Source organism: Antedon mediterranea, chromosome 7, assembly GCF_964355755.1.
Source record: "Antedon mediterranea chromosome 7, ecAntMedi1.1, whole genome shotgun sequence".
NCBI classification, from domain to species: Eukaryota; Metazoa; Echinodermata; class Crinoidea; order Comatulida; family Antedonidae; genus Antedon; species Antedon mediterranea.
This window is the reverse complement of record NC_092676.1, coordinates 6,988,543-7,007,909: the sequence shown is the minus strand read 5'-3', so window position 1 is coordinate 7,007,909 and position 19,367 is coordinate 6,988,543. Positions and strand designations below refer to the sequence as shown.

The 19,367-nt window shown below is 32.4% G+C and overlaps 2 protein-coding genes across 3 annotated transcripts in view; both read right to left on the bottom strand.

The window, feature by feature from the left end:
- Positions 1–921: 921 nt before the first annotated feature.
- On the bottom strand, positions 922–12,216 carry LOC140055299 (uncharacterized). 2 transcript variants are annotated; one of them, XM_072100601.1, is made up of 9 exons: positions 10,529–12,214; positions 9,926–9,978; positions 9,027–9,101; positions 8,378–8,761; positions 6,724–6,905; positions 6,025–6,289; positions 4,934–5,115; positions 4,437–4,645; positions 922–4,074 (listed from the first exon to the last, which is right to left on the bottom strand). In XM_072100601.1, the coding sequence occupies exons 1-9, from the start codon at positions 12,057–12,059 to the stop codon at positions 3,947–3,949; spliced, it is 3,009 nt and encodes a 1,002-aa protein (XP_071956702.1). In that variant the 5' UTR covers positions 12,060–12,214; the 3' UTR covers positions 922–3,946. The 2 variants fall into 2 exon arrangements, with proteins under 2 accessions (XP_071956702.1, XP_071956703.1); XM_072100602.1 differs by lacking the exon at positions 8,378–8,761 and having other exon boundaries at positions 10,529–12,216.
- Positions 12,217–12,459: 243 nt separating this feature from the next.
- The window catches only part of LOC140055300 (uncharacterized), a 31,697-nt gene continuing 24,789 nt past the window's right edge, over positions 12,460–19,367 (bottom strand). The window contains exons 7-8 of the mRNA XM_072100603.1: positions 18,592–18,665; positions 12,460–14,611 (exon numbers count right to left, since the gene is read on the bottom strand). Coding sequence (XP_071956704.1) covers positions 13,635–14,611; positions 18,592–18,665 — 1,051 coding nt within the window. The 3' untranslated portion in view covers positions 12,460–13,634. The remainder of the gene's footprint in view (positions 14,612–18,591; positions 18,666–19,367) is intronic.

Here is a 19,367-nt window from a genome sequence, read left to right as displayed (position 1 = left end):
TTATACTGTAAAAAAGAAAAATGGGAATTGATATAAAATAGATAATCTAAAGCCTAACAGTGGCAAACTTGTCAAACAGAAGTTAAGCAAGAAAAGTTGTCCAAAGTTTGCTAAGGAACAGTTGAGAAATTTTCTGCAGAAAACAAGTTTTCCCCTTCTTGACAGACGCAATGCAGCAAATCAAATTAGTCTTTGAAGTCATGTGATCTTGCAGGAAAAAAAATGCCTAAAGCTCTGTATACACTATCAAACTAGTTTGAAAAAAGTGTGATTTGCCCAAGTTGTAGTAGTGATATGCAGTGGAGACCTGAGGCCCCTATCCTAAGTGGCCCTCCATCATTGGAGGCCTCAGCCGTTTTTAGCATTTTTCATACATATTTTAATGCCTGTTTTTTCCCTCTGGGCACTGCTCAGAGGCCCCCGGGTTCCTGTCCCATTCCGGGACGGTTCCTGTCCCACTCCGGAAAATCCAATCGAACAAACGTCAATGCTTCGTTTTCACGTGACTACGTGCATATCGATTGGGCGCATAGCCTCATGGAGCGTTGTGAACACGTACCATTGATATTCGATTCGCCGTGCCAGAAGAGGTGTTGAAAGACCCTTAAGCCAGTGATCACTGGTGATATGACATGTCGATATGGGCACTTATTTTTTAACATACAGTGTGATAAGTGTGGACAGAGCTTAAGAGCCAGTAACTAGTGTAGATAAGTAATACAAACTTCTCCAAACAGTCACAAATAAAAGTTTGGTAAAATTTGTAAACATTGCAAAATAAATAAATTCATAACCAAGGATATCCCAGCATCCTTATCTACGATACTAGATGTTTTTTAAATGAAAAGAGAGATGGTATTATAACAATATTGGACAATTTAAAAGAAAATAGAAAAACAATAAATATATAAGTTTCCACCATTTAATAAGTATACTTTCATTGAAAATCAGAAGAAACAATATAAATGTATAATATATAATTTATACACTACACTATGAACCAAAAACATGTAATCATTTTTTTAGGAAAGCTTGCATATTTTTACTTGCAAACCTTTCAAGGTCATCTCAATATTATATTGAATTTATTTTGTAAATGAATGCAAACTAGAATAAATTATTTGTGCGTAGATTAACATTATACTTTGGTTAAACCTCCCAAAAAATTCGGGAGAAAGCAAATGCTATCATTTCGTGAAAGTTTGGACGTTTAAAATTACTGGGGTACCTAACGCCAATAACAGATTGAGTATTTTTGGGGATAATTTCATCCAACACAATTAATGATCAATTAGGTCAAATTAGTGAGGTACAAGAAGTATGGCTTTACCTATATCCAAATAAACCATTTTACATGAACATAGGATGTCCAAATACAAGCCAAGTACCAGAGTCGTTTCAAAACACATTTGAGTGATGGCTATATTTTTTTTCTATATACACCCTATCATAATATCTTGGTACATATCACATTGAGTACTGTAATGGTCTTTTAATATTTGGTATATTAGTCTATTAGAAAGAGTATTGGAACTATATACCTACTATATTGTACTTTATATTTTTAATACGGTTGTATATCATCAAAGTTATAGTCTAATCTACATACTGTATTTTTTTTAAATTCATAATGAATTTTTACCATTGCCATTATATATTATTAAAGTCAATAAAGTTCCATATTCAGTTTTGCTTTCAATTTTTTGATTACAATAGATTTTAAAGTAAAGGAATACATCAATGGCCGTAAATAGTTCCAAATTATATTCTTGACAATTTATTTAAACAAAATATTTGTCAAGAGTATTTTTGTCAGGGAAGAGTGCGATTTTATTATACTAACTCATCCCATTCGAATTAGTATATAATCACATATTATGGCAGCATGGGTTACTGCTATACATTACTGCTCTTACTGCAAATCTAAAGTAGGCCTACGGTAGTACCTTAATATTATATTAAAAAACTGATATTAAAACTGTAATATGAGTTATGTATGATGCTGAATGGTATATTGACTGCATGCATTCCTTGACATAAAATACATGTTGGCCACGCACTGTGCCACGAGTTGTAATATAACAAAGTTCAGATAACACGAGTCAAAATTAAAAGCTTTTTTTTTCCTCTGGTAAAGACAGAGTGTACCAAATAAAATAATACCGGTTTCACATGTGTAAAAATATTGTTAGTTTGAAACACACCCTGTAAAGTCGGTAATCTTTACATGCCTCTCGTTACATTGATATAAACACATAAATGATACAATATGTACACCATGACAAACTAGTGTGTGAAAGATTATCGGTAAGATCTCTGGAGATGTCCATGTAACAATTTGCTACATTTGTGTTGTATATGTGAATTGAATATACTGTAAGATGGGTCTTGAACCACTAAAAAGGGCTGTACAGTGTTGCATATAAACCAAAATTGTTTGTATATATAGTATTAATGTGTAACAAACTGTACAGACACTACATAATAGGCACAGTGTTTGCATAAGTTTGACCATAATTTCCTCCATGGTTGGACTGATCAACTATAACAATCTATAAGACAAGTCATATGTATATTTCAACAAAAGCAATAAATATGTATTAGTAATAATATATTATGTAGTAATATGAAATGTATAAATGATAAAAATACAACCAGTAGACACAATAAAGAATACATTTAACTTCTAAATATTGCAAATATTATAGTATGTTTACATATTTGAACCATTTCTATCTATTTTATATTATCTATATTTCTATAATGCTATGTCCTATCAATGTTGGAAAAGACTAACTGAAAATACATTAACAGCGATTTCCATAAGGATGAAACCAGTATATTAACAAAAATTCCTGCTGAAATGGTGACCTATTTTTTCCTGTAATGCGCAAAATTGAAAACCAATCTCAAATATAACTGATCATTTTCCGGCAGTTTATATCCGAGGGCAGTCTAGCACAGCAGATCGATACCGATCTAATGTAGGTATTTATTAACATATTTTAACAATTTTGAAAATATTTTTCTGAAAATGCAATATGGTATATTCAGTTTCTTACAGTAAAACTGAAAAATGCAAACAAATGCTTGTTCAAATTTTGCCAAAATATGGACATCAACAAAGCTGGATAAATACATACACCTGATAATTTCCACACGGTATATATATCCGAGGGTATACATATTGTATGAATAAACAAACCGTTTACCATTTAATCATATTATCAAAATTCGGATTTGTTAATATATTAAATAAGTTTAAGACATTACAATAATTAAATACTAATATAGGATAAACATATAAATAAATTATTAATAAACCAAACCTTATTTTACCATATATACATAAATTATAATTATATATAAAAAAAAAGAGATTATATTGTGAATTGTTCATTCCCGGCATGGACTGATTGAACTATTATATATACTTTTTATACTATAACTGCTCTACATTCTTTTGTAATAATAATATTCTATTTAACTAATTATTTAATTATTATTTTAAATATTACTTGTATTATTAATAATTTATAAAATGGCCGAAGAGATCAAGATTGGAAGTATTGACGTTTATGGAATGATATGAATGAACGTAAAATAAAGCATTTATGAAAGGATTGCTTTAAAATATCTAACGTAATAAGTAGGTTAATATGTTTGCGAATTTTTTCTATAACTGTCAATTTAATAAAAGCTATATTTTATAAGGTACACAATACATTATAAATACTGTATTAATATTATTGTTTATTATGTATACCAAAACAACATGCTATAATTATTATTATAATATAAGTTGCAAAGCATGATGAATTCCAACGCTATCGTGGTAGACATTGGATAAAGTTGACAATTTTCTTATTAAAACAATATAGCTAGTTGAACAATTCAAGTTTATTGTTAATTATTGTGAATTTTAATTATTTTTGCATATCGCCATCTATAGTTTTGCTTGCAGTGGAATGGTAGCCTCCACCCAGCTGTTTGGTTTAGTTAACATTTCTTCCCAGATTCGAATCGCCTCCCCTTTAGACTTCATGTAGGTCACGTCTTTACCACCAACACGTCCTGAAAAGAAATTAACAATGGTTGTAACGTTTTTTAAGCGATCCCAGATCAAAATTGCCAATTAATAAATTAAATAATAATTATGTAAAAAATCTCTTTCCTTTTCATTTTTTCAGATTCTAAACATTGTTATAAATTTACGTATTGTATGCAGTAAATGTATTTTGTGTTTGAACGATGCTAGACAAGAAAAACTTGTATTGATCTGGGCCTCAATGGATAAAATTTGAACTTATGATTTCATAACCTACATACATTTGTACACAACCACAAATTATCACTTACAACTCATGTGTTGAAACAGCACTTCTATAATAAATAATAATAACAGTTTTGTAATTCAATTTTAAATGGAATATTACCTGTGCCCAGACTTAAACTGATAACGCCAAGGAAATCATTAGCAGAGAGTGTGTCTTTGTCCCACACTGTTACGTATAACGCTCGTTCTTTCAGTTGATCAATCGTCACATTGTCATACTGAACTTGCTGGTCCCAATTTGGATTGCAACTACTGCGGACATGTTTTGTTTTCCTCTTACCCGCTTTTGAACGATCTGGCTCTAGGTAGCTATAAAAAAAAAAACACAATTATATATTTGAGTGTACACGAAAGAATACTTGTTTAATAGAACAGCACTGCTGACTCTTATGGCAGCCCCTGCATCTAGTATCTGCCTCAGACGTATTGGCTTATGACTCTCCTCTGGTTAAGGTGGGCACTGGACAAAATATATATATTTCTCACATTTTTATATATTCTAAAGTGTGTATGATTTTATATGAGCTGCCAACAACATAGACATTTCTTGTATGTTTTATACAAGACCAATAAAGTTTCTCTATTTTCCAGGCCTACCATTTAGCATATGGGTCTGATCCATTGGGCCTGACAGCAGTCAGGTTCTTAGCACTTTTAAAGTGTATCAACAAAGCTCCAGTTGATTTTGGTGCCTTTTGGTCCGCTTCCACACCCTCTCCTTCAAACTTGAGGGCTAGTGTAATATCACCTTTGTAAATAATACCACCATCATCAAGTACCTGGATTGAAAATGGAAGAAAATTTAAAGAAAAATCCACCAAGGTAAACTGTAGTATTCACACCTAGATTGTTGAGCTCCTGTAAAGCTCTGTCTATACTATTCAATTCAATTTCTTTATTTCTGCAAATGCCATCAAGGGCTAATATCCGCTTAAACATACTACATCATACAAACCAAATTATACATATTTACATTTAAAATTTAAACACATAAAAATTATCGTCATTACTATTGTAGTAGTAATTATTATTTTTAATTATTATAATTATTGTTATTATGATCAAACTAGTTTGACAACAAAAGTGTGATGTGCCCATGGTAGTGATGTTCCCAAATATGGTAGTGCTATGACATCATCTTGTCCAAATATGAGCACATCACATTCTTGTGCCACATAAAGTTTGATAGTGTAGACAGAGCTTAATACTACTGTATTAGCCAAGCCATGCTTAAGGTCTTTCATACCAGTTTCGGTCCGGTGGTGGCAAATCAAATCAAACAATGTTTTGTTTTCACGACGCTCTACGCATCTATGCACCAATCGATATGCGCATAGACACATGAAAACAAAACATTGACATTCGATTTGATTTGCCGGCACCGGACCGGAACCGTGCCTGTGAAAGACCCTTTAAGCTTGAAAAGTATTTCTCTCTCTTTCTCCTCAATGACAATATTTTACCTGATCTTATTAGTGTTTCTATAATTTTTATTGTTGAAGATATATTTTAATTTATGAAATGCTATATTTTATCTTAATGTGCTACTTGGTAAGAGGGGAACACTGACTCTAACCCATAGCGATTTAGTTCTCGTATGCGTTACCTACCACTAAGTGTACTTTGTGGTTGTTATTTGTGATGTTTTTGGCAGTCAAGAAATAATAAATAATATTTTCACAGCTTACTTTAGGTAGCAACTGGTGCCATTTAGGATTATAGTTATCAAAGTGGATATCATCAAGCGGTAACAAAACCTCTCCAAGGAAGAAATTGCGTCCAAGTTTATCATTGTTCCAGACTGCTACGCTAAGAGTACGCGTACGAAGCTCGGTCTCCTTGATCTTGTATCGAAGGAGTTCGTTGAATTGTGGGTTGATGGTTCCTTTCTTGATTTTGCTCTTTCTCTTTCCGTTCCGACCTTTGTCAGGAAGGAGGTAAACTTTTACATACCTGCAATGATAAAATTTCTCTTTTTAATAATAATGAAAATTAGCAACACATCCATTCACTTTAAAGCCTTGTCTACACTATCAAACTTTATGTGACAAAAAAATGTGATGTCATATCATTATCATATTTGGCAATATCACAACACTTCACACTTTTTTGGTCAAACTAGTCTGATAGTGTACAGAGCTTAATAGAAAGTTGGAGTATTTACTTTATTGATTTTTGCACGTCCCCACATCATCTAAACATACAACTAGTTTGATTATAGACAGAGCTTTAGATAGGTATATATTATATAATATATATGATACATCCCGTACATCGGGACACTTCTATTAAAGAAGGGACTCTGTTTTTTGGGCATTTAATTTTGATCCCAAAGGTCCCTTAATAGGTCTACTACTGTATATATTGTGCAACCTAACAACACTTACGGATCAGATTTGTTCTTTTTTGTATCCACTGGGGCAAGGTCTCGGCACGCAACAACATTGATGGAGAACTGGGTGAGCTTGTGGTTGTATGAAAGGCCAAACTGTACGTCTCCTGTGATAGGTATTTTGCCATAGGCCTCTCCACTAGCACTGTATAAACTTGTCAAGCTGGATGAGCTCCCCTGTAAAATCCCATATAGTATAAATTAGTACAGATTTATAACTCAAATTACAATTTGCTTAACTCCATAAAACACTGCCCACTTTTATAATCCTTCACAATAATACAATTTTATGTCTATCTATTATTATACACAAATATCATAAAACTAGAAAAAATGTTTAGATTAGATCCATCCATTTAAAAATACTATGCATACATTTTACAACCAAAATTAGTAAAAAAAAAAAACAATAATTTCTTTTGCAACAACAAAATTGAAGCGTGAAATTCAAATAAAAAATTATATAATTGGTAACCTTTGTATGAATATTATTTATTATGTAAATTTGTAAAAGAAAATGACACATATTAATAAGGTATCACCAGATACGATCTTAGTTAAACATTCCCCAACACCAAATATATACACTCATCTCAAAGTGTCTATATGCCTGTGGTATTTATATATAATATTGAGTGTATTACATGCTAGTTGTGATCAATATACCTCTACCAATATATTAATAAAAATATTATAATGTAATTAAAACTATACAGTTTTTTAATCATTGCTTAATCAAACTGCAATATCACCTTCCTATGCATTTGAACAAAATTGAAAGTTTATCTTAAAATGGTCAACAAATCAATTAAAAAAAATAATTTTATTCTCATTTTAAATGAGCAGCATGTAGGCCTACAAGTTCAAAGGTATTTGTTTATGATGCGGGGAAGTGCAAACATCAACAAATAACTACTCCAACTTGGTAAATAATTAGGCTCTGTCTACACTATTAAACTAGTTTTACAAACAAGTGTGATATGGAAAATATGGTAGTGATATGACATCATCATGTCCATATATGGCCATATCATGATAAAAGTTTTTGCTAAAATAAACACTGCAAACATTGTTCTGTATTACATTTACATTATTATTTAATTATTACTATGTAATTAAAATCTAATCTGTAGACAAAGTGAATGAAAGCAAGAGAAGATCAATATACTATGATTACTCTAATTATGTAATTAACAATGATTAAGATGATATTGATAATGATGATATTGATAATAATGATATTGATAATAATGATATTGAAAGATTATTAATGTAAAAGTTACACAGTTTAAGACACACACTCATGTTTGACTATTTTTATTCAAAATAAAGCTATTTTACTTGTCAATCTATGATCTACCAGTAATTTAGAAAACCATAAAGAAACAACATGTTATTAAAGATATCAGGATATTATTATTAAATAAGAAAAGTACATATTATAGTACAGTGTATACAAGATTACTGTAGGAAATTGAAAAAAGAAAGTGATGAAAAGATCTAGAGTTCAGAATCCGCCACAAACCAACATACAGTATTATATAATAGTGCAATGTAGCTATTGAGAACCCAGAAGAAACTGATAATATATTGTTAACGCAAGCAGATCTACTGTTTAGCATATCCAACCCATAATTCACCATGTATACCTTCGACAAATCACTCTTCACATAACGCTTTGGCACGTCACCAGATGACGTCTGTTTTTTAAAGCCCTTTTCCTCGGTTTTTGGTGATTCGACGGCGGTGTTAAATGGCGGTGGGGTTTCGGCAGTGATTTCTGCAGGTATTTCGGTTTCTAACGGTGGTGGGATTTCTGGTACGTCCTCTGGGGCGGTTACAGAAATGTTAATATCCGTTTTGTTGAGATTATCATTTTCGAGCGATTGATTAAGAGGATCAACTTGTACTTCTTCGCTTCCCACAAGATCAATTCTTTGATGTTCAAGCGTATCTTCTTCACGAGCTTCAACCGCTTCTCCGTCCTCTTTGTCAAGAATCTCTTTATTTTCTGCTTCATTCTCTTCATCTTGCTATTCATTTAAACCATGACAATTAACAAAAAATATTTTCAAAGAAAAATAAACAAATACAAACAAAAAACCATAAACTCACAAAAGAATGTTATCAAATCTACATATTTTAGTCAAGTTAACAAAATATTGATATCCGATATCTTTTATATCTATCTAAACATTATCATCAATTAATAAATAATAATATAATCAATAAATGATGAAAAACAATCTCGCTAAAACAGTGGGAAAAAAATACTGAAATTCACAATTGAAAACATACCCCAAATCTGTCAGATGACAGGAGACCACTGGTAGCTAGGAGGGAACCATTGGTGTCTATATCCAAGTTTTGGACCTATAAGAAAAAAAAAAATTAATATGATAGTCTTATATTGCGCCCTAATACAATGTTGCTAAGCAAAAATGATCCATTAAATATCCTAAAATAACCAAAATATGATGAACAAGCAGAGGAACAATTTACAACCAGCAATTTGAACCTCCCACATGAGAACATTATGTGGGCTTGATAAAATTATAGCATAGTTTTAGAGGTCTAAATTAAATAATAGCGTAGTTGCAGCAGGAGCCGTGGCCAGGGGATTTTTTTAGGCTTCCGGCGAACCCTTTTGCGCAAACCCCTTTTAACAGGGTCTTAATTAAATATTAGCAAAGTTGCAGAGATCTAACATATTTGCAAAGGTCTGGCATAGATGCAGAGGTCTTGATAAATAATAACATAGTTTCAGAGGTCTTGATAAATAATAACATAGTTTCAGAGGTCTTGATAAATAATAACATAGTTTCAGAGGTCTTGATAAATAAGAGAAAAGTTCAGAGGTCTTAATTAAATAAAATTAGCGTAGTTGCAGAGGTCTAACATATTTGCAAAGGTCTAGCAGCATAGTTGCAGAGCTCTTGATTAAATAAATAGCATAGTTGCAGAGCTCTTGATTAAATAAATAGCATAGTTGCAGAGCTCTTGATTAAATAAATAGCATAGTTGCAGAGCTCTTGATTAAATAAATAGCATAGTTGCAGAGGTCTTGATAAATAAGAGAATATACAGAGGTCTTAATTAAATATTAGCAAAGTTGCAGAGGTCTAACATTTTTGCAGATATTTTTACTAAACATTAGCAACGGCTTCAATGTCACAACTACCAAATAGATCACCAACCTCTTGTATAGAAACTTCTGGTATTGATATTGGTTCTTCACTTCCATCAGTAACTACAATAACGACGATAAGATTAGAAATTAATTAATTAAGATATTTACTCAAATTTGTTATGAAATTAATTTACCATCACTTTTCGTGATGAATTAAAATATAAAAAAATTTAATTTTTGAGAGAACAAGTAGACAGTGTTGAGATTTGAAGTCAGCCAAGCGAATAGAAATGTGTTTATATATTCTCTTTACCTTTCATTACTTCAATGGAAGGATTGGAATAAAAAAACCATGCAAACAAAATTATAACATTGCTATCTGAATTAGCATGTAATTTTATTTACATATGAAACTTTAAAATAATACAGTTACTATACCTTATATAACCAAATACAAAGTATAAAAATAAAATACATATACAACTTTAACAACAAACCCAGTTAAATACTGCATGCAGCCACAAAAAGCTTTTCTTAAATTAACATTTACAAGCAAGTAAAGGAAGGGTGTATATCAAGATTGGATTAAAATCACATCTGATAAACTGAAATATTAAAAAGTGAATCTAAAACTATTAAAAACATGCATGGAAATGGGTGTAAAATGTACCTCTTTCTGTCTCCACCTCTACATCCTCTTCCACGAATTCAGAATTGGGAAATGCCGGTAAAGGAATGATGGGTACAAGGTCACGAAATCCTGAGATTCCGAAGGAAAATGATGAATTCTCTACAGGAGGTTCTTGCCCATCATTGGGGTCAGATGTAGAAATATCATTTGACCCTGGCATTCGAAAATTAGAAAAGCCACCGAAGGAAAAGGACGAATTTGCAGAAGCAGGTGATTCTTGGTTGCCATTGGCTTCCGTAGAAGAACTCAGGACAGGCATTTTTAATTTAGAGAACCCACCAAAAGAAAAGGAAGAATTTTCATTAGGCTCTTGACCTTCAATGACCTCATCAACATTATTTTTATTAGCATCATTTGACCCAGGCATACGAAAACTAGAGAACGCACCCAATGAGAAGGGAATACTATCTTTAAGAGATGCTGGCTGTTCATCAGCCTCGGGCTGTTCTATTACCCCAATGTCATCAGTGTTAAAATTATCTACATTTTCCAATGGTTCACCAAGAGTTTCTACATAAGAAGAATCTATATCTAAAGCTTCCTGGTTATTTTCCAATTCTACCAGATTGTTAGTTTCAAAATCTAATTGTTCTTCAAGTTCAAGAGGAAATTCTTCCAGTTCATGAGGAAGTTCTTCCTTCTCTGAAAGATGATCCTCTATCTCTACATGAGGAGCATCAGGCTCTGGAGGAATTTCCTCAAGCTCTGGAGTTAAAGATATTGGAACTTCATTGGAATCGATATCGGTTTCGTGAATCTCAATTTCTTCTTCATTTAAAATATATTGTTGATTTTGCCATTGATCATCTTCCGGTGCATCACTTTCATCCCTTTCAAAAGGTTCTGAAATTGTTTCTTCTTTTGGTGACAGAAGAGGTTTTAGTGTGTCAGATAATCTACGATGTATTGAGCCAAAAATTGAGAATAATGGAGTTGAATTTTTCTCTTCTAGATTTTCAACATCATCTGCAAATGTGACAGATTTAGAACGAGTAAATGCTTCCGGATTCACTTCTAGATGATCAACTTCTGGTTCTGGAGTATCAGGGAGGTATTCTGGTTCATAACCATTATCCTCTGGATACGGTTCAATTTTATCTTCATAATAATTTAAATCATTATCGTCAGTTAGTTCAGAGGGATTTTCATTTTCGAAACCATTTGATTCCAATTGAAGTTCCACATCTTGTGGAGATTCATTAGGTGGTGGTGGTGAGTCTGATCCAGGGCGCAAAAAGCTTGGCAAGAAACTTAAGGTTTTAGTTATAGATTTCAAGGGTGATTCCGATATTAGTGGAGTTTTAGGAAAGAAGTTAGACGTTTCATTATCATTTAAATCAACAACAATTGGTTCTTTTAAGTCTGGAGATGAAGAAACTGGAGGAGGCATTGGTGGAGGAAGAGAAGGAAGATCATCAGGATCTTCTAGAATATCTTCATAATGATCTTGGTCTGCAAACGGTTCATCAAATTCTTCTTCAGCAAGAATATCATGGGAGTCGTTGGCCATCTATATCAGGAATATTAAGTGTTTAATAAAGGATATTGGCAGACTCTGGATACGAAGACGTGCACAAGACAGACATTTCCACAAACGATTGACATGGAATGTGAAACAATTGTACCATACCATTACCATACACAAAAACCACAAACAAATTAACCTTGATAGACATTTAATTAAAACAAAACATTTGAACACAATAGAAATATATAAATATAGAATACATATAAATATCAAAGGCTTATAATGGGCAAAACAAGAACACAACAGATAGATACCAATATTAATTAATGGAAAACCTTTTAATATAACTAGATCTATGTACAAATAAATACTCTATACTAGAAATAAAGGTGTCATATTATTAGTTTGTATTTTAATTACTGGCAGACATGTTTATGGACAATTTGTGTAGACTGTGTGAACCACACCAATGACTACTTCTAATGTGTTTTTAACAAGAAAGGAAGGAAGTCACCAATAACATTTAAAATTGTTTTTGCTTCAATAACATTTAAAATTGTTTTTGCTTCAATTCAATTTTTCAATTAAAATATTTTAAAAACTATGTTTTCATGATTGGAAATATAAGAAATTTCATTTTAATATCAAAATATATTCTGCTGGAAAACATTCCTTATAAACAGAGCACCTGAAAATATGCGAGTCCAAACATCTACTTTAGTTACTGTTAGTTATCAGTCCCTAGGCCTTCTGACAGTGGGTATGGTCCATAGGCCTTCTGACAGTGGGTAGGGTCAATAGGCCTTCTGACAGTGGGTAGGGTGACTAGGCCTTCTGACAGTGCACTGAGTGGGTATGGTCCCTAGGCCTTCTGACAGTGGGTATGGTCCCTAGGCCTTCTGACAGTGGGTAGGGTCACTAGGCCTTCTGACAGTGTGTATGGTCCCTAGGCCTTCTGACAGTGGGTATGGTCCCTAGGCCTTCTGACAGTGGGTATGGTCCCTAGGCCTTCTGACAGTGGGTATGGTCGCTAGGCCTTCTGACAGTGGGTATGGTCCCTAGGCCTTCTGACAGTGTGTATGGTCCCTAGGCCTTCTGACAGTGGGTATGGTCCCTAGGCCTTTTGACAATGGGTATAGTTCCTAGGCCTTCTGAAAGTGGGTATGGTCCCTAAGCCTTCTGACAGTGGGTAGGATCACTAGGCCTTCTGACAGTAGGTAGGAAGCCCTCAGTATGCCTTTCTGTCCATGTATTTCGGCCAAATATTATACAAAGTAGTTGCTACTTAATTATTCTGCTATTTCAGTAAGCGCCAAAAAAAGGATTGTCTGCACACCATGTTCCCTCATTAGTGATATCCGAGCAGAAATATTACATACGGCAAGATCACTCACTTGAACATACAGTAGAGTATAGGCTTGGACATGGAAGGCCATGGTATTGCTAATATTAAATGAAGCACTGTGATTTGGGGAAATTTGTTCTTTGGAAACTATTCTAACTTTTTTGTTTAATTAAATTATTTTTGTGACAAGATGGTGGGCTTACTCCATTTATATGAATCTAATCATAGTGATCAGTAATGTGGGGCATGGTTTTGTACAGTTTATAGTAATATCATATATGTACGCTTTCATCGCTATCACTGTCCTCTGTTTGTTCCAAAATAACTGATAGTTCACTTTCAGAATCCATCGCTTCAGCCCTTAACGAATAATGCAAAATAACTGGTTGCTTATCGTCATCAAGATCCATGTCCGATTCAGAAGAATCTTTCGCAATCTCTTGAAAGCGTTGTGTTGTCATTTTTAACAACAATGACTCGGGACAAACATCTGAATTGCCTGATTCAACCACAGGCAAATATTTGACCTTCGACTCTTCTGATTTTCGGTTTCTTTTATTCCGCATATCAGGAACATCTTCATCAGAAGAACTCTCATTATAATATGTGGTTGAGTTAAAACGCGCTTCAATTTCTTCAAACTCTCTAACATCCTCAGCACGCGAGTCCTCGCTATCGGAAGATGAGTTAGTAAAGCAAATGCTTGACGGTCTGCTGAGAGAAGGGTTTGAATATTGTTCTATGAGGCTTGTGACTAAAGCCTGGTTGGTTTTCAATTTCGCATCAAACATTGTTTCCTTGTATGTCGGTGAAGCAGAACGGATGTCAGGGTCCAATGTCAAATCTAGCAGATATTCCTCTTCATCTGAAGAGACGGCACTTAAATTGAGATCTTCAGTATCACTTGTAGTATGGCAATCTTCTGGAGAGTTCTCTTGTTTGAAAGTGAACTTCTTTTTTAAACTATCAAACTTCTGTTTTGCTTTACCCTTCAATGAAAATTTCTTTCTATTGCTACCACCAGCTGTTTTACTGTTTTCATCAATAATTTCTTTACGATCAAAACCAGATCTTCGTTGATTTGCACGTTCAATATCAAGAGTTAATCTACTTCTTGAATCTCCTTGATTGGTTTTAAAAGTTGGTAACTTCTTACTTGAAGATGGAGATTCACAACAGAGCTGTTCAACCTCAGTATCACTGTATGACGAGTCAACATTTGGATCCTCTTCACCACTTCTTGATGTGGCTGAAATAGGAATGAATTTTTCACTGCTGTTATCCATATTTCTATTCATCAAATCATTTCTTCTTAAATGTTCGCTAGCAAATCTTGAATTAACATGCCGATACTTGTTTTTGACTACATAATTAAAAGCACTTCCCTTTGACAAACGCAAGCCGCCGCTTTGTCTTGCGGTTAAGCCAAATTGTTGATAATCAACAGTATTATTGTCTATTTCAGAAACAGTACACTCATTGGATACTTTTCCAAGATTTTTACTCTTACTATTTTTGCTTTGAGAGCTGTACATGATACTAGAACCAGAACTACCTTTATCATGTCTTTGCATTTGTTCTGGAATTAGTTCCAATCTATCAATCTTTGAATTTCTTTTATATCTAACTGAACTGTCAGAATCAATAGAAGAATATACTGCTAAATCTTTACTAACAACTGGCAATTCTTTTCCAGAATGTCCTGACAGTGATTCAACATCACTTACATATCCCAAACTTTCATCCATACTTTCGGTCCTCTCAAACGCTTTTTCCTCTGGGAATATGTGGATGGCGCTTACATACACGTCTTCCTCAAGAGGAACAAAAGGAGTGAACTCCAAACTGGTTTTATAGCGTGGTAATGATGCAACATGCTTTCCCAAATGATTATTATCCCTTTCACCATGATTTCTATGCTTAGATTTGTTAGACAAAAGAGGTGATGCTGTGTCACTGCAGACTACATTAGTTAATGAAGTTAGTGGTGGATTTATGCAAGATGATTTAATGGGTTGTGATCTAAAGGAAGATGCGTATGAATGGTTAGATGACAACGTGGAAGTATTAGAACGAACACTTAATTTGGAAGATGGGCTACGTAATTTTGAGGAGGGATTAACTAAGTTTGAGGAGGAGGGATTAACTAAGTTAGAGGAGGGATTAACAGATTTTGAAGAAGGGTTAACTGATTTTGGAGAACTTAAGGACATTTTTGGTGGAGTTTCGTGTCCTGGTGTACAAATCTTCTGATGGCTGAATGATTTCAAATGGGTACTTTGATAATTATGAAACTCGTCATCTGAGAATTGAACAGGAGAAAAAAAAATAACATAATATATTCATAATATTATTCATAGGCAATTGATTATGCAAGAGAAATTATCCTAGAATTGATAATTATACAAACTGCTTTTCATTTCTTGTGTTTATTACTATGACACTAATCAAAATATAATACTGCAAATTCAAAAACCAAATTGCCGAAGATGACCATTTTACAGTTAGTGTATATTAAATCTATCAAGCAGACCGAATATAAAGCGTTTTATAGCGTAAGTAATAAATATTTATTTCAGATATTATATGTCCGCTTCCTAGACAATAATTTTATATGGCCATCATACTGTGTAATATATTCAAATTTGAAAGGTGTGGTTTTAGGGACATTGAGGTCGGAGGTTAAATAATAATTTTAGTTCATAATTCTTCTATAGCTTTATGCCAATAATTAATTGCTGCAACATCATTTCATGCAAAAACAAACAAATTCATCTATTTTCAGTAAATTTCCATTACAAAATAATATAGGTCACAAGAATGAACCATAAAATAAAAATTGTATTTTCTTACGATTATTAAAATTACTTATTATTTTATAGTTTAATTTATAATACTGTATTTTTATTCTTTTATTAATTGCATTGAATTTTATTGTCCAATATACATCCTATTATCAATAACCTGCTATTTATGTAGATATTATCTCCATGCTTCTATTAATATCAATGCTGTACTAAACCAATAAAAAAATACTTTTGATATAAAATACATATTTTTTGGAAACTACACAAATAAAAAGGGGTTTGAAACCTAAAATATAATTTTATTATGCAACTAATATTGATTCATAATGACAGTAAGAATCAAATAAATACCAATTTTTGGCTACTACTAGGAACTACGAAAAAACATACAGTAACAGGCCTGTACACAAAAACAGATAAGGAAACAAACCTGAAATACTATTTTAAAAAATACTAACAATTTAATGAAAATAATAACGACGGTATAAAAAAACTAGGCCTGCCTATTATTGTATTTTCAAGGTTGCCTAAAAAATGATATGAACTATATATACAGTAATACTCCAAGTAGGCCTATTAAAAAAAAATTTAAAATACAGTGTTAAAATGTACACTCATAGAAGAGCTTAGGCATAAAAGGGAGGGGCTTAGATGCTGGTAAAGATAACATTTATCAAGGATAGGTGTTAACAAAATGCATAATACTTCCTGATTGAAGGCCTAAATAAACCTACCAATAACGGAACTGTAACATTTTAAAACACAGAAAAATAAAAGAGCATTTCTGCAACGTTACAAAGCTTTAGTTTGTGTCCACTGTGTAAAACATAATTCTGCAGAAGTCTATGTTATATTGAATTTTTAAATTATTAATTCATTTTAATGGCTACTAATATAAACTACACAAAGACAGACTATACAATAAAATAATCACATACTTATAAACAAACAAAAATTGATACCAAAATAACAATACATTAAGAATTCATAATCATATATCATACATACTACAATTATCAAGTAGATAAAACAGGAAATACAATTTATTTGTAACTTTTTTTTTTGTAATTTATGATTAAAATCATGAATGGATTGAGTTGGTACATGTATTAGCAAGCATGCAAAAGCGAGGTGTGAATGTTAATACAACATTGAATACCAGATGTTTATATACCATGCTACACAATCATTACAACCAATATAACAGTACTTTCAAACATTAAGTTCATATAAATACATTCGCTAAAGTGCACATTGTTAGTTTCTCTGTGTTTATTTGTACACGTGCGATACACTCACACGTGCAATACACACACACGTGCGATACACACACACGTGCGATACACACACACGTGCGATACACACACACATGCGGACATATCCTGCACACATTTACATACAACTTTCATACAGTATTGCATAATAATTAATGCATTATTAATTCTAAATATTGGTATCCAATATGTAATTTGATATATTTTGATCTGTAAAGTGAAATTTAAGTTTACAGATCAAAATATATCAAATTACATATTGGATACCAACATTTAGAATTAATACAGTCTATTCTGCTTCCAGGCTCTCTTGAATAGGGTTGGCTTTACAGTGTTATAAAATATACTTCCCCTATGTTCGTTTTCACAGGAATGTGTCCCCTAATGAAATAGTAGTGTTATATTTTAATTTAATTCTTTATTTATTCACCAAAGGCCAAACGGTATAAACAAATAGCTTTCGCTAGTCAATGGTTTACACCTGATTAACAAATATAATACTGTTCAGTGCAAACGATTTTGATAATATAATTATACAATACAATGTGAGAAAAAAACCCCCCCCAAAAAAAAAACACAATTTTGATAGGGATGTCCTGCTTCACTGTACTTTTGTATTGGTAATCAGAATTTTGGATTGTTAATGGCACAAATAGGAGTACACAGATTGCAAAAAAAAATAACATTTAAAACTAAAAGCTTATTTTTTATTTAGAGAGATAGAGAGTGATTTTGTGGAAGGGTGTCGCATGGTTTTGATCTGGGCGTGAAGTGGAAAAGCCGTTACGTGAGCAGTGCGTATGACACTTCAACAAGATACTGTAGTAGGAATTGTTTGCATCTCGCTTTGCCAGGGTTTACGCGTTTTGGACCATGACATCTGCAGTCTACCAAATGTTCTGCGGGCTATATACCCATTGTTATACTGTACATTTGCTTCACAACAATTTAGTAGAGTATCTCTCATGAAATCACACATTTTCTTTACTGAAGTTGTAAGATTAAAAATGCATTGATTTAGAAAATAATTAGTTGAAAATTTAGTTGCTTTTACCACCATAGAGATAATGATGATATCCTGTCAGCATTACAAACTCTCACACACACATGTTTATACAGTATTAAAACACTATGTTAAATAAACTTACCTTTAGTCAAAGTTGGTACTTCTGTTAGTACGTCTTTATCATCTGTACTGGAGGTAGTTGATACTTTTTCAAAACTAGTAAACAAACATTAAGTAATTAAATTTTCAATACATACATGTAAATGTTAACTAAGGTTCTCAAATATGTACGTAAATTAGCGATACCTACTTATTTTTCGTTATTTATTATGTATATGAAAATTCTGAATTGTAAAATTGATCATCATAAACATACAAGAAGTAAAAAATCACCATAATTTCTTGTTATAACCAATACTACATAAAATAAAAATATAAAAAACCAAAAAATAAAGTTTTAAGACAGTACTGTATATTCATACATAACACAGCATTTGAGTACTGTATATTTAGTATAAATGGCCACATGCTATAAATACCGTACTTCACAAACCATAGTTAAAAAATATACAAGAAAAGGAAAATATAAAATTATATAAATAAATGACAATAAATGACTATAAATGACGTTATCCAAATTCCTTCACTTGCACTGATGAAGGGCAAGTGTTGCCCGAAAGCTCTGCTAACTTTTCTGGCTGTTTACTTTATCGTTTTGATTTAGCTTTTCGCTTTTTATTTTTGTATCTCCATTGAGATCCAGCCACTGATACCCACAGCATTGTCATTTTTAATTTTAAATAATAAATGACAATAAACATATATATTTTGTCTGTTATTCCTACAATCTCAATTCTTTTTTGTTTGTCACCTGTACAATAATTTCTTAGATTATGTTTCTTTTTGGCTATGGATATA